At 47.9% G+C, this 16271-nt stretch overlaps 2 protein-coding genes across 3 annotated transcripts in view; both read right to left on the bottom strand.

Moving 5' to 3' along the window:
• Positions 1–2081, bottom strand: part of DIAPH1 (diaphanous related formin 1) — a 98021-nt gene extending 95940 nt beyond the window's left edge. The window contains exon 1 of the mRNA XM_073802624.1: positions 1933–2081. Coding sequence (XP_073658725.1) covers positions 1933–2049 — 117 coding nt within the window. The 5' untranslated portion in view covers positions 2050–2081. The remainder of the gene's footprint in view (positions 1–1932) is intronic.
• A 1902-nt stretch (positions 2082–3983) lies between these two features.
• On the bottom strand, positions 3984–16124 carry HDAC3 (histone deacetylase 3). Of its 2 annotated transcripts, XM_004313536.4 has the most exons (15): positions 15927–16124; positions 15737–15819; positions 14251–14393; positions 12003–12084; positions 11815–11871; positions 11640–11695; positions 11117–11250; positions 10528–10608; positions 10028–10101; positions 9808–9872; positions 8501–8590; positions 8317–8375; positions 7979–8058; positions 7511–7668; positions 3984–4632 (listed from the first exon to the last, which is right to left on the bottom strand). In XM_004313536.4, the coding sequence occupies exons 1-15, from the start codon at positions 15979–15981 to the stop codon at positions 4563–4565; spliced, it is 1287 nt and encodes a 428-aa protein (XP_004313584.1). In that variant the 5' UTR covers positions 15982–16124; the 3' UTR covers positions 3984–4562. The 2 variants fall into 2 exon arrangements, with proteins under 2 accessions (XP_004313584.1, XP_019780151.1); XM_019924592.2 differs by lacking the exon at positions 8501–8590.
• Between the last annotated feature and the right edge of the window lie 147 nt (positions 16125–16271).

A 16271-nucleotide genomic window follows, 5' to 3' on the forward strand; every position in this document is an offset into this window, starting at 1 on the left:
CAGCATACACAAGACTCCACGGACATGCCAAAAAACAGGTGAAAAGAAGTTGAATTTCCTCAGGTATCTCACCTTTCAGCCCCACACACTTAGTAGAATTTACAAATCTGTGAAACACGTAAGTGTTAGATAAAACAAAAGCACATGTAAAATTCCATTTAGAACCTGAAAAACATTTACAAGTCACAGAGGTCACTATAAATCAGCAAAAACAGCTGGAATTTGGGTGAGGAAGGTCAAAGGGTAACCATGGAAACAAAAGCAAAACAAAATGATACATAAATAGAAGAAATATGGGCCTTAAAACTTAAGGCTTAGAAGGAAATCTCCCTAACTAGAAGTTCATGCTTATCCTAAAGAAACACAGGGAAATACTGCTTTGGTCACCATAGGGGGAAAACTGTCACTACTATTAAACCTACATTTCCGGGGGAAAAAAGATGTTCACCAGATAAAAACACAGGCAGTGACTGACAGCCTACAGTCACAGGAAAGGACATCCAGAAGCACCTGTCTTGCTAGAAATAGGTAGGAAGAGATGAGTCACTATTTTAATTCTGTTTAGTGCTCTCCACATTCCAACCCTCTAGGTCCCAAAGCAACATTATCCTTTTTCATCACTTTCTCAGTTTTCTTCCCAGACTTGTGGAGTTGGGTCCGAACGCTAAGGGGTGGGGATAAGAGAAAAGAGAAAGAAAGAGGAAAAAGTTAGAGACCTTTTGGTTAGTAGAAAAAGATACTGGGGTGGCAGAGTAATTACGTGGGAGAGAAGACTACATTACAGTTACAACTAGCAAACGGTTATTAAGATCCAAAACTCCCTCTCTTGGACAGCCCCCCCTATCTTTCAAAGCTTCTACAGTAAAAAGCAAACAACTCCCTGGAGAGAGGAGTAAAAAAGAAGATGCAGTGTGTGCAAAGGTAATGAGATACCACAGTGTTACACGAATATCAATATTCTTTCAGATTGGAATTGGCACCTGATGAAAGTCAGACTCTTCTACAGGTTGGAAAAGGGTTGTCAGTAGCCTTGGGGCACAGGATGTGGCAGAAGAGCTGAAGAGATAGTTATCATGGGAAACGTACAAAAGGCAATTCCCTTAGGTACTCACAAACTTCTTGGCCTTTTAGTCTAACTTCCTCCCATGGGGGAGGGTGATCACCGTCCTAAGAAGGGCATATTCAGGAGAGAAGTTCGAACCCCTTGCTAAGTGATAAGCAACAGGGCAAAGGGACAGGTTCTCTGGATAAAGAAATACTGGGAAGCCAACTACCGTCATGCCCAATGACCAGAGTAACTGGGCAGGTACCCATTCCTGCAGCCGCAAGGACAAACGTCCAAGGGAGGAGGGAAGGCAGGGCCAAAGTCAGGTAACATTCCTGGGGGGAAGGATTATCAGGTGACACTGGGCTGAGGGCCCAGAGAGGAGACTGGGCGGGAGGAAAGTTAGCAGGTGAAAGAGATCAATCTTGGGCAAGGAAGTGACCTATGGAGAAGCAAACAGGAGGATACCAAAAACAGGGGGAAGGGTAATAAGAGAATAATGGACCCCGAAAAGCACACAGGATCGAGATAGAGAAGGCGTGTTCGGGTAACGGAGAAAGAAGAAAGGAAGTGGGGCTGAGAGGGAAGAGATGGGGCCGAGACCGGCCAGGGCTACGGGGGCTAAGAGCAGAGCGTGCGGGCTGGGGGATGAGGAAGCCCCGAGGTTGCCGGGGCAAGAGCCAGTTGGGACTCCAGGGCTCCGCGAGGTCCCGGAGCAGTCGGAGGTTGGGCTTTGGAGCCCAGGACCGAGCAAAATGAGGAAGGGAGGCGCAGGGTCGGCTCCCCAGAGACTGCCGTGCACCCCTGGGGCCGGCTGCGGAGGTCTCCGGGGTCCGGAGGGCGGTTACGGGGCCAGGTTGAGGGAACCGGGTGGGAGGGACACTCACAAATTTCTTGGATTTGCCGCCGTCGCCGCCCGCCGAAGGCAGCTCGTCCGGGCTCCGGCCCTTCTTCTTGTCCCGGGTCCCGCGACCGGGCCCCGGGCCCCCGCCGGGCGGCTCCATGTCCAGGTTCGCGCTGCTAGTGACCCCGCGCCTACGCCGCTCCCGCCCGGCAGCTCCAAGCCCGCCGCCGCCGCCGCCCAGCAGCTCCTCAGCCAGCCGCCGCGCCCCGCCTCATTAGCATGCCGGGCTGCGCGCGCCTCATGAATATACAACCGCGACGCCTCGCTCCCGCCCGCCTGCCCCACTTCCGCCCGGACACGCAGCCCCTACCAACGGGGTAAGGGAGGCGGGTGGAGAAAAGCCGCGGAAGCGCACTACCTGCCTGGCGGGCCTAACCATTCGGACCCACGTTGGGGGGGTGATGGTGAGTGGGCGGTGCAACTCTCCCGGGCAGCGCACCCTGGCGGTTGGAGCGGCGCAGGCCTCCCTGCTCCCACGCAGTGCCCACGTGGCTGTAAAGCCTGGACCCTCTCACACTCCAGACCAGGATATTATTATCTGAACCAAAAATCGCATAAGAGAGACTGTTATCTTTGCAGAAAATTTAGTGCCGGGCTTTCCAGGATAATATAGTTTTTATGTGTTCAATACCCATGGAGCACATGAAAAAATAAAGTGATAGCTACCATTTATTGAAAGCTATGTACCAAGAACAGAGCTTGGTCCAGGGCCAGTGCTAGACTGAAGTCGACTAGCTCTGGAGTTAGATTACCTAGTTCTAAATCCAAGGTCTACTACTTTCCATGTTTCTAATCTGGAAAAACTAGTTATTGCTACAGTGTGCCTGAAGCTTAATAATAGCTAACCATTTACCATACACTTGTTCTATGCCAGACTCTATGCAAAAACACTCTACACCTATTTTCTCACTGAATCCTCACAATGCCATGTGATAGATTCCACTAGTCTCACCATTTTAAAGATAGGAAATTTGGACATCGACAATTGAAGTGACTTGCCCAGGGACACATAATGAAGTGACAAAAAACTTAAAAGCAGGTTGGTCTGACGGCCAAGCCCTATATTTAACCAGGATTCCCTACTGACATAAACCAAACCTGAGTGAAAAAAACAGGCATTCTCCAAAAGTGTGTTCTTTGCTCTACTAGCTTGATTCCTCCCTCAGTGATTTCATCTATTCTCAAGAATAGCTACATCTGTCCCTTGTGTGAAAAGCCTGTGGTACCCAGTAAGTCCTCAAAGTCTGGACTTATCTTTCCCACGACTGGCAAAAGATTTCAACTGCATGTTCCTGGAGGGCAGTCAGTGACTCATTCATTAGGGAGCCCAGTGCTCAGTCTAGGGTCTGTTATTTTACAAAGACTCTGCCAAGCTGGCTGGCTCCTAAATCTGACCTTCATCTCTTACCTTCCACTTTCTAATTGCCTGATGGACAGTTGCACAGAGTTATCCAGCCCACACTTCGAAATCAATTTGTCCCAAACAGTTCAAAAGCTACTTACTTTCTATGCTAGTGTTGAGAAACGACAGGATCAGAGCATGGAAAGAGTGATCCAGGCATTACTCTTCTTTCTTGTACCACTGTCTACATCTACTATAGCATTTATCTTACTCCCTACTGGGGAAGAGTCCATGTTTGTGGCTACTACAATATCTAGCATCATTCTTCACATAGACAATGAAGATAAGGAGCAACTGCTTATGTCAGTCACCATTTTATCTCAGTGTATCCTCACCAACTAGCATCACCAATCCCAACACCCAGGTTCAAAAACCTGAAGTCATCTTCTACTCCCTCTCTTAAGCTAGTAATCTGCTCAGGTTTGTCTAACTCTTAACTAATATGCTCTCTTAACTCCCTATATATGAGTAAGACAATCCATGTAGAATACATATATACAGGTCCTAATGTAAGGTGAGTGCTGAATGAATGTTAACTATGATTTTTATTATATACATCATCACCCCATTTCCTCTCTCTTCATACACAGGCAGCTAGCAAGAATTAAGAATATTCCCAGAAAGGCAAAAGGTACAAAAAATACCAACTTGGTTTATTGAATAAAAAGGGTGGTAAAATGGACATAAAGCCAGAAGTTAGAACAGGACATTTTCACATCCTCCCCGATCTCAAAACTGCACTTCCCATCATCTGGGTTAAGGTGTTAGGGAGCCAGAGCCCCCTAAAATCCCTTACTCTTCACCTGCACTGGAAACAAGGCCTGCATTAGGAGAACCCAGGAGGAAGTCAAAGGCAACCTTACTCCTGTCTACCCCCTCACCCCTAAAGCCTCTGGGTTACAGGGAAGTAGGGAAGGAATAAGTGAGCCAGAAGGGCTGGGACTGGCCTCTAGGGCTCACCGCCCAAGATGTCCTAGAGATGGCTATCCTTTTCCCCATCCAATCCCTAATAGGTACCATTCTCAGACCTTGGGAGGGAGAAGAGAGGGGATAGTTGGTTCCAGAACAAGATGTGGTCTCCAAACCCTCCCCCAGCGTTGGTAAAAGCCCTGAGAGTAACCTGACCAGGGGTGGAAGAGCCACACCTTTTCCCTCCCACCCAACCAAGAGGTAAAAAGGAATATCTGGGGACACAGCAAGCCCAGCCACTCTTAAATCTCCACGTCGCTTTCCTTGTCATTGTCATGGTCTCCATCATAGAATTCATTGGGTGCCTCTGGCCTACAAAGTAAGGAAAGAGAGAAAGAGAGGTCAGGTTCCCACTCTCCAAGTTCCAATCTTCTCCCACATAGGTACCCTCTCTGGAGCCATTTCTCAGGCCCCCATTGTCAGGGAACCACTCCTCTCCTTCTGCTGGTAGAGACTGACTGCTATGCATTCATGCATTCATATAGTCAATAAACATTTACTGACAGACTGCTCTGTGCCAGACACTGTCATAAGCCTTAGCAGTAGAGAATCAATCAGACAAAATTTCCGCCCATCCTCAAAAAACTCACCGAATAAATGAGACTGACAATAACTAACAAAGTAAAAACATAAATATGGTAATTTCAGATGGTGGAACGCACTACGAATAAAATGAAATAAAGGGATGTGACTGAGCGTGATGGGAGGAAACAGGTAAAATTTCAGATAGGTTTATCAGGAGAGGCTGTTCTAACAAGGTAAGACCTGAAGTCTGAGAAGAAGCTGGACAGGCAAAGACAACAGGAAGACCATTCCAAGCTGCAAGAAAACCAAGTACAGAAGTTATAAGGTGGACGGAGACTGATGTATTCCAGTGAGAAAAGGAGGTCAAGATGGCTAGGGGAAGTGTGCACAGACGATGGTCATTAGAGATGAGACCAGGGACATAGGTAAGGGCCTTTAAGGCATGCAGGGCCTCTTAAAGCCACCGTCAGAAATTTGGATTTTCTTCTAAGTGCAATGGAAAGGAGCATTTTTAGCAGACGAGTGATATACTATAAACCTGTAGTGAGCAAAGGGATGTGAAAGCAACACAAGATCCCGTAAGCACTCAATACTGCTCTCTTTCTTTTTGGAAAACTATTCTCTGGGAGAATATGTATAACTGAATTATCCTGCCCACGGCTGATAACTGAGAAAGAAGGAAGAAAGTCATCAAAGAGAAGCCAGGGAACAAAGTCAGGAAAGGCCCCTCTGCCTGGAAAGCAATGTCTCAGTTACCTCTAAGTGCACAAGGGTTAAAGGTGAGGAGTCAGAGACTCGAGTTTGAATCTCAGCCCTGATATTTAGCTAGCTGTGGGACTTTCAGAAAGTTATTTAGCCTCTCTGAGCCTTAGATTCCTCTTCTGGTAATTTAAGAATAGCGCCTCTTAGGGTTGTCTGATGGCAAGAGACTGATGACAGGATGACATTGTATCATGTATGTTTTAATATAAAGCACTCAGTAACAGTCTGCTGCTTAGCAAACCCACAAAAAGTGGTAAAACTTATTACTACTCTGCAAATGATATGCAAGCTGGAGCTATAGGCATCAAAGAAAAGGAGTTCAGTGGGTGGTCTGATGGTAGGGCTTAGGACAGGAAGAGGCCTGAGGCTTCTGCTGGCTCTTGAGAGCAGGCTGTATAATGCAGAAACTAGGCCCAGATACCAGCCTGGAACTACAGATAAAAATAAAACAAACTTTGCCAAAAGGAAGAACTTAAAAACAGATTTTTAAGAAAATCAATTTCTAAAAGTCAAGCCCCAGAGACCTGGAGAAGTTGAGAAGGAGATGAGGGGTCAAAAAGGATCCCTGAGGCCAGATGTTCAGATACTTCCTCAACCAAGAGAGAAAATAAGGGGTTACTCATGGAGAAGAAGGGTTGGAGTGGTCCCAAGGGTCTAAGCAGTAGAGCCCAGGTCCAGAGGAGAGATCTGAAAGCCTGAACTCTAAGAAAGACAGAAGATTCTGGAAGGGACTGAGAAGCCCATCAGACTCTGCAGCAGAGCCAGATCAAACATCTAACAGTGCATGGGAGCAGGATCAGGTGTCCTACAAGCGTCCAGCTGTGGTTATCCCCCAGTCACGTAAGGAAATCTGTTCTCTATTAAGTGCATCTGTTTCTGCACTTCTGGGTTCTGCTGTTTTTCCCCTTCATTTTTCAGAAAAGCCTGGTTTGGAGTTTTTTAAAAAGTCTATTCTAGTCTTTTTTTTCCCCTATTCAGTGCATCTGTAAATATTTTAATATGTATCTCAGAAAGGTAAAGACATAAAAACACACACACATACATAATACAACTGAGAAAATTAACAGAGGAAAGAAATCTAAGGGCCTTTCAAGAGCAGTACATGGGCAGTGACCTGTCCAGCTTAGAATCTGGAAGGAGTGAGTAAAATGCTGCCAAGAATATAAACTGTTACAGACTTTATGGAAGGCAATTTGGCAACAAATAAAAAAATTTTAGTGCACACAGCCTTTGACCTAGCAACAACAATTCCAGGAATCTCACCCACTCAAACAAGCATGCAAAGATGTATATGGACGGGGATTCACTTCCATACTCTTTGTAATATGGATAAAATGGGAAATAATGTAAATGCCTGTCAATGGCACTTGGTTAAATTATGCTACATCCACACAATGGAATATTATACAGCTAATAAAATAATGAAGCAGATTTTTATATATATTGGCATGAAAAGATACACTGTTATGTTAAAAAAAAAGTTGGAAATTGTAGAACATGTATAGAGTAATCCAATTTGTATTAAAAAAAAAAAGACTGCACAACTCTGAAAATGAGTGTATGTGTGCCCTTGTGTTTATATGTGAATGTTAAATAGTACAGTTGTAATCTACAGAAAAAATCTGAAAAGATAGAAGTCAAACTATTAACATTGGATACTTTGTGAAACGGGTCTGGGATCGTGTAAAAGCAAACTGAACATATTTTGGTGCTGTTTAAAATTTTTACAACAAACATATGTTACTTACGTCATTAGAAGCAGGGCAGAAAAGTGTGGGATTGCCACATACCAAAGGAGGTAAGCCAAGGACAATTAGGCTAATGCCCTCTAATGTACTTTTTCCCTCTTAACCTCCCCAAAAAGCTTGTGGGAATCCCTTGCTCTCAAGTCCCTGCCCCAGACCTGCTGTAGTTCTCCTCGGGACCCCTCTCCTCTGCGTCAGCCTCATCAGTCCTGTCATAGGTTAGGAGGTCTGCCGGCACATCGTGAATCTGGACACTAGGTGCATGGTTCAGCATCTTCAGGTTTTCAAAGATTGTCTGGCGGATCTGGTCCAGATACTGGTTGGGGATGAGGAATAGACAGTGAGCAGCTCCCAGTGATTCCCAGGGCATCTATGCTTCTAACTGCCTTTTGCCCCTACTGTCCTAGTTTCAATCCCACCTCGCATCTTAGTTTGAGTCTCCCAGCTGTTAACTGTCCCTCCTCCCAACCCTGACTGCTTCTGCCTTAACCTGGGCTGCCTCCTAGCTGAGAACAGTGACAGTGATGGCTGAGAACTTCTTTTCTTCCCTGGTTTCTCTGACTTCCCACATCCTGGACCTCTCCTGGGCTCCCCGCCCTGGTGCTCAGCTTCTCCGAGCTGCTGACCTGGCGTGAGTTCTGATTCTCGATGCGGGTGCTGACGTCTGGATGGAGCGTGAAGTCCGGGGCAAAGTACTCAAAGTATTCTTGGGGGAAAAGGAGATTAGGAGGAGACGTTATGGCTCAGATAGAGGCAGGCAGGTCCCAAGACTTGCCACTCCCTTTCCTTTCCATCCGAAACCCCTACGTAATAGCTGCCCAACCTTTTCCCTGACCTGGGTCCAGGGGTTTAGTCTGCAGAGCTCTGAGAAAGTCAAACTTTCCACCTGCTTTCAAACCAGGCCATTTTGGGGTCTTGTGAAAATGGCCTTCCTGTTCTGGGGGCATCATGGGGTGGTCCTTACCACTGTAGGGAAGCTCCTCACTAATGGCCTCTTCTACTAGCAGCGATGTCTCATACGTCCTGAAACAAACCAGCAGAGGGGGGCGGGCTGAACAAGTGGGCTGAAGGGCCCACCTGGCCATCTCTCAGGGAGCCCCTAGCTCACACTGGACAAGGGGGAGGAGGAAAAATGGGGGCGTGCTCACCAACAGCGGGCAACATTCCGGACAGTATAGCCACCACCACCTAGCACTAGCAGAGGGATATTGAAGCTCTTGACATATTCAACGCACTCCCTGTTAAAAGGAACCAGAGGAACAGGTGGCAGAAGTGACCAAAAGCCAAAGTATATGCTTCTAGATATTGCCTGGAAAGGTGCACAAGGAAACTAGAAATGTTCTCTATCTTGATCTAGGCAGTGAAAATCACTAAGTTATATCCCTGAGATTTGCGCACTGTATTATCCACATGTTGTGTCTCAATAAAAACTTTAAAATAGGGCGCACTCCTACCTCTGTCCTGCTCAGCACCCACCCTGGCACCCGACCTGTTAATCAACTGTTCTCACCAAGGCACCAGCAAGTGCTGTCAGTTCAGCCACCAAAATATAACTCAAATCATCTGCTTCTCTCCATCAACCACCTCCTCCAACTTGGCATCCTGCCTACACAATACCAATAGCTTCCTAACTGGTCTTCCCACTTCCACTCCTGTGTACCGCCCCCCCGCCACCCCAAACCTTTCTCCATTCAGCACTCAGAGCAGTCACTTTAAAATATAAGCCGGATCATATCACTTCCCTGTTTAAAACCTGTCTAAAGTTTCCCATCACATCTGAAATATAATCCAGACTCCTTACCAGGGTCTAAAGGCTCTGCACAACCCCACCACTGCCGACTTCTCAGACCTCACCTCAAACCACCTGCAGCCTGCTCTCCCTGTCCCTACCTTGTTGGTTTTACTTCATCTCCTCCACTATACCAGCTCTGCCCTGTCTCAGAGCCTCTGCATGGGTCCTTCTCACTGCTTGGGATAGACCTCCCTCTGCTCCTTTTATGGCTCGCTCCTTTTAGCCTCCAGGTCTCAGCTCAGAATTTTGGGAAATTCTTCCCAAATCGTGCTATCTAAAGTAGGTTCTCCATTGTTATCCTGTGTCTTAGCTTTCTATCTTTTTCCTTCACAGAATTTATAACTATCTACCTGTCTTGTTTGCTTACTTATTTTTTGTCTGTTTCCTAGGCTAAACTGTAAACTCCATGGGAGTTCCCCCACTGCATCCCCATCTCCTAGTACAATGCCTGGAACATAATAGGTGCTTAACAAAAACCTACTGTGAATGAATGACCAACTGGGGAACACTGTTCAAGGTGACATTTCTGGTTCAAAGTACAACATGTAGCTATTTTTGAGTCACAAAAGGAGGTGAGGTCCATTCCCCAACTACTCCCATTCCATGTATTGAGGCCCAAGGCCATGGGAAAACCTGGGGGAGTGGAAGGAGGGCAGGCCTCACCCATGTCCTCGAATGCTGAGGTTGAAGCAGCCCAATCGATCACAGCCCAGAGAGTCAGCTCCACACTGCAAAAATCAAAACCCAAGGTGGCTACAGTGAGATAACTACTCAGAATGTCACAGATGTCCTTCACTTCCCTTCCCCCACCAGCCTAGGGACTCTCCTCTTTCCTGCTCTCTTCCCTCAAGCCCAGTGCCTGAGGAGGCACTGACAGTATTACCTGGAGCACAATGCACGTGGGTTGGTAGAAGTCCACCACCTGGTTGATAACTGGCTGGAAAAGGTGCTTGTAACCTGGGAGAGGGCCAAAGATGGGCACCTGGCACCCCAAGGGGATGGGGAGACAGGGAACAAAAGGAAAAAGGGGGTTCAGAGAGCGTGGAGCCCAGGAACGCGTGGCAAAAGTTACCAAAAGCCAAAGTATACGCTTCTAGATGTTGCCCCAGGAATGGGGCAACCCAAAGGGGCAACCATTGGTTCTAAACTTCTAGGTGGGGTCTGATGAACTTCTGGAGTGACTGATGGAAGCTAATGACCCTTTTCCCAGAAAAATGCACATACAATATGTTGCATACAATTTCCGGGGAATTCACGGTCCCTCTGAAGGCCATTCATCCTTAAGGACACCTGGCCCAACAGTAGACAACATCAGGCAGAAGAAGTTAACTCAAGGAGAGAGAGCAGGAGCCTAGTGAGCGGGGAGAAGACTTCAGTACATACTCTGGTCATCAATGCCATCCCGCAGGGGCACATTGAGGCAGTAGTAGCGGCCACTCTCTGCTCCAACTTCATACATGTCACCTGTAGGGAAGTGGGGGGTGGGAGTGGCAGCGGTACCCGGGAGGTATCTACAACCCAGCCGCTTCAACCCCAACTGTACTCCGAGGGCCTCTCACTCCATCTATGTGCGCCCGCCACTCACTCCCTCGAACCACTAAGTCCCCTGCAGCTTGCATTCATTCAACAGATACTTTTGGAGGGCCTACCATGAGCCAAGCTGGGAGCGAGGCACTGGGGATACAGCAGTAAAGAGAACTAACGAAATGATTGAAATTCCACCAAGCTTATGTTCTTGGGAGGTAGGCATGATAAGGGGGGAGGCAGTAAACAAAACAAAACACCACAATAAATTCAAACAGCAGTGAGTGCTCTGAAAAAACTAAGCAGAGTGATGTGACAGAGTAACGGGGTGATCAGGAAAGGCTTCTCCAAGGAGGGGGCCATCTGAGCTGAGACCTGAGGCTGAGGAGGAGAAAGTCATGGTAAGAGCTGAAGAGTATGAAGGGGACAGACGTTCTTATTCCCATACCTGTGCCAGGGAAGAAGTAGTTTCCGTATTTGTGGAAGGACACTGTCATGACCCGGTCCGTGAGGTAGAAGGCTTCCTGAACCCCGTCACCGTGGTGGATGTCAATATCAATGTAGAGCACCCGAGGGTGGTACCTGGGGTGAGGGCAAAGCCAGGGTCTGAGGCAGAGGTGAACCCCAGGAGGAAAACCCCCCAACCCGCTCCTCCCAAACACAAGGTCTGGAATTATGAAGAGTCTACATTGGCCCAAGTCACCTGAAACCTAATACCACCAGTTCCCTAAGGGCAACCCTGGGGCTCCAGCCTGGAGGCAGGGACAGGAGAGGGATGTGCAGAGAAGGCTGAAATGTGAGCAGGCAGCGGGGAATCTGCAGCAGAGCACAGGAAGAGGCAGCCTGAGAAAAGCATCAAGAACTTGGGAAAAGCTAGTGTGGGGTGGAGGTCAGGGTCAGGGCCAGGGCAGTCTCAGACCTCCTCAGCCAAGAGCCTCTTAAGTCCCGCCATCTCCTCCCAGGCTACTTACTTGAGCAGCTCCAGGATGCCAATCACAATGTCATTGACATAGCAGAAGCCAGAAGCCTATGGTAAGAGAGTGGTCTTACAGAGAGGAACGACTCCTCCACCCAGCTGCCCCCTAGTGTCATCCTGACCTCCTACCCTACAGTAGCTGTTGTCTCCCCTATCTCCTCCTCACTCACCTCAAACTTCTTGGCATGGTGCAGACCACCAGCCCAGTTAATGGCAATATCACAGATCTGAAAGACAAACACCCAACTCACAGTCCTTCTCCTGCCCACCGCCAAAGCTGGGAGCTCAGGATCAGGGTTAAGGCCTTGGATTCAGGGACCCACAGGAAGGGGGAAATAGGACTCGGGGCTATGGTCACCTTGTTGTTCAGCTGGGTTGCTCCTTGCAGAGATGCACCTGTGTAACGGGAGCAGAACTCAAAGAGCCCGGGAAACACTGGGCTGCAGGAAGAAGAGCAAGTTGGAGCCCTTTTACCTTTGTCCACTCCCTTCCTACACCTCTCTCCCTACCCCAAAGCCCTCTGATCTCCATGCTTCAATAACCCCCCTGCCCCTCCTACATACCTGGGTTATCTGCAAATTTATTTGACAAATATTTTAGACCAAACCATGTACCGAGCCTTGTGCGAGGCACTGGATGGGAAGTAGGGAAGCCCAGTGGTAGTATTCCCTAGCTGCACAAAGAGCATTTACGGCCCCAGCTGTGGCCTGAGGGCTGACTCTGCGTTCCCAGATCTATAAAGTGAACTCAGAAATAGCAGCAGCAATAACACAAAAAACAAGAACCTCCCAAGACAGCATGTAACTGAAAAATCCAATGGGCAGGGCAGCGTGTGCAGGACAGACCACTGCGACTGGTGTGCTCAAGAAAGGCTCCATGGCATGAAGCTTCATGGTGGTGTGAAGGCTGAGAAGGCCTTGGTGAGGCTGAATGGGGAACAAAGGGCACTCCAGGAAGATACCCTGTGCAGCAGGGGTGTGGGGATAAGGTTGGGAAGGTGCTCAGGGCCAGCCTGAGGAGTTGGCCTCTATCCTCCAGCCCAGGCTGCTTCTATTGGTAGGATCTTTCAGGGAAACGGATTAATGTAGTGTTTAAAAACCTAGGCTCTGGATCTGAATCCTGCCACCTCCACTGACCAGTTATGTGACTCAGGTTAAGTTACCAAAATCTCCTCAAATTTCAGTTTATGTACTTATGCCTACCATCAGGAAAAGGACTAGTACATCTCACGGGTGGTGTGAGAATTAGGTGGATATACCAGTAATCCTTGGCACAGCAGAATAAGTACTCAATAAACTGTAGCTGTTGTAGGAAACTATAGGATCAACAACCACGTTTCTTCAAAAAATAAATTCAAAGGAGAGAAGGAAACATTATAGGTTAAAAGTCTTAAGAGACGTAGCAACCAAATATAATATGTGGACCTTGTTTAAATCTTAATTAAAGTAATTTAACTGCAAAAAGGAAAAAATTTGAGACGACTGGAGAAATTTAAGTACTGATTGCATATTTGATGATATGAAGGAATTACTGTTAATTTTTCAGGTGTGATGATATTGTTCACTTTTTTTTAAAGAGTATCATTTGGAGATATATAGTAAAGTATTTGTGGATAAAAGGGTGTGACATCTGGAATTTGCTTTAGAATAATCTAACATGGGAGGATATAGACGAAGTAAGATTAGCCATTTGCTCTAAGTGTTGTAGCTCAGTGATAGATACATGCGGGTTCACCGTAGTTTCAGAAATGTTTGAAATTTTCCCTAACAAAAAGTTTAGAAATGAATTGTGCAGATGGCAGCTGTTGTGGTCACTATATTTTTGTGGATGTAGACTAGAATGGAAGCAAGGATCATGGCTTATCTTTGTTGTCCACCTTCTTCCCACAGGGCCTAACTCTGAGTCTACTTCTTATGATATAAGTTCAACGTAAATGTGGTAGTGTCTAATCACTCTCTTGCTTTTTAAAACCCTTTGATGACTTCCCCCTACTCAAGAGGTTAAAAACCCCAATTCATAATAGGGCTGTTTACTTTTCAAAGGCCCTACCTATCTCTTTAGCCTCGATTCAGATCACTCTCAGATTCTGTGGGTGGCCTTTTTTCTGTTCCTCAAATAAGTCTCACTCTGTCCTACCACAGACCCTTGTTGTCCCTACTGCCCAAGACATTCTTCCCCTCACCCTCCATCCTCCCAACTACCTTTCCTCTAATTACCTCCTACTTTCTTTAGATCTCAGCTCAATCTTTATTATTTCCTCTAGGAAGCCTCCACTGACCAGCCCCTGCCCAGGCTACAGAATTCTCCCATGTATACACTCTCATAGTCTGTCATATACGTCTCCTTCAGAGGCCTTAGCACAAGTGCAATATTAAAATTGTTTTGTTGTTGTTGATCATTGCGTCCCTAGCATTTAGCGCAGGGCCTGGCCTAGAGCCAATGACCAATAAATATTTGTTGAATAAACGAGTAAATGATGATTCATTGACAAGTATCCCCCCTCCATCATATCTTCCCACTGCTGCCACAAGACCTCACTCAAGTACTCTCATTGAAATGCCTGGCAACAAGGTGTCTGGCATCAAAGGTCCCAGTCCTCCCCTCACCAGTCATCGCCCACGTTGAAGGCATTAAGGCTCTTGGTGAAGCCTTGCATATTGGTGGGGCTGACTCTCTGCAGGAAGTCGATGTAGTCCTCAGAGTGGAAGCGGCACATGTCATGCTGGGAGGCCTGGTATGGCTTGAAGACCTCGGATGGAAACACAAGGTGAACCCAGGCAGGGTCAGTCCCACTCACTGGGCTGAGACTGCCCACACTGAGCCCAGACTTGGGGACTGTCCAAAACTACACACAGCAGTCCCCTCGCCCCCCAATCCTTGTTATTCTATGAGACAAATGTCAGTGAAGAGAGACTCTGATTAGCTTGGTGGTTTATTAGAGCAAGCCCCCTAAAGACCACTGGGCTTGCCTTTTCCATCCCACCTCCAGCCCAGCCTTTCCTACCTTCTCAAACCTTAACCCCCTTCCACCTGCCCTGTTCCTTGGATCTCCTATTCCTGATTCTCTTCATACTCATCTCCCCTGGGCTCTGATTCTGTCCACTCTCTCCTCTGAGTTCTTCTTAATTTTGGAATCAAATAATATGGGACACACGACAACCTTCTAATTAAAACCCAAGATGCCCAGGTGCTAATAAGCCAGAGATTTATTATCTTTTGAGTGGTTCACACACTTCTTTAGAAATTGGACAAGAGCAAAAAGTTTTTCTCTCCCCAGAAAATGCTCAAAGGCACATCCTGGCAAACAATTTCAAGAGAGTCAGGGATTCATGCACTAACATCACCTCAGTCTTTTCTACGACCAATTAACTTGTCTGTGCCTCAGCACAAGCAGTGGACACTCATTCATACAGTTGACTAATTCCCCTTGCAATGCATCAGGGCCGAGCAATATGTTATAATCACATATCACTGCTATAAATTCCAGGCCAGGAAGAGACAGCATGTGTATATCCAGGAGATGGAGGGATAGGTAGTAATTAAGTATAACTATGTGTGTGTGGGGGGGGGGGGGCGAGTGGTATTCTAGGTTGAAAAGGGAATACCCAGGACATCTCCTTCTGTCCTACACACACATACACATTTACACAGAGGGCTGCAAAGTCCTCCCTGGAGCTCTAGCTTGGAGGTGGAGAGAGGTGGCAGAGAAGGTATGGGAATGAGGGTAAACCTCACATCCAGATACAGTGAGCCAGCCGCCTTCTCTTCTTTGAGGCCACAGAACTGCCCTAAGATGCTGGGGAGGGAAAAATTTTGTGTCTTCAAACCAGCCCCACTCCACCCTAACCCTAGGCCAAGAGTTGGTCCACTTGAGGTCAAAAGGTGGCCGACCTAAGGTGAAAAAGTATCTCTCATTAAGTCAGTGGATGCACCCACCAACACTCTGCATATGGGGGTGCTCCTGGTTCCTTCTACCCCCCCCACACACACTCTAGGGGTGGGTCGCTCTTGGTGCATTCAGTGCAGCCTACCCATCCCTAGGGCCGCAGCTCCTCCCCAACCTCAATCCCCAGCAGAAGCCGCGAGACTCACGATCATCTTCTTATAGAGACCGTAGTGCAGGACCAGACTATGGGTCAATGCCAAGCGATGGGGCTTCATAGGGTGACCAGCCCCTGGGGGTGAGAGAAGAGAGTTCGTCAGTACGCATTCCTGGAGTTGTAGCCCCGACCTCGAAACCTCCGCGTCCCGAAATCCCTCGCCTACAACCTTGTTCCCTCACCGTAGTGGAAGTTGCCCACGTCGGGGTCGTAGAAATAGGCCACAGTCTTGGCCATGGTGCCGGCGGGACCAGGCCCAGCGCCTCCGCCGCCAGCCTGGCCGCCTGCCCCACCCCCGGTCCTGCGTGCTGCGTAAGCACGCAGCCTGCCTCTGCGGAACTGGGAGACCCAAGCCGGCCTCCCTTAGACCACGCCCAGGCCACGCCCCCTGCGGAGTTCCGCCCTCGCCTTGCTACGCCCTTCTAGGTTCTGGGGCGTGAGCGTCTGGCGTTGGCCGGAGGACTGTAGCGTCGGTAATAGTATGATAGGGCCATTTCCTTCCGGGCGGGGGTCAAATCCTCGGGAAG

Source organism: Tursiops truncatus, chromosome 3 (genome assembly GCF_011762595.2).
Source record: "Tursiops truncatus isolate mTurTru1 chromosome 3, mTurTru1.mat.Y, whole genome shotgun sequence".
Lineage (NCBI taxonomy): Eukaryota > Metazoa > Chordata > Mammalia > Artiodactyla > Delphinidae > Tursiops > Tursiops truncatus.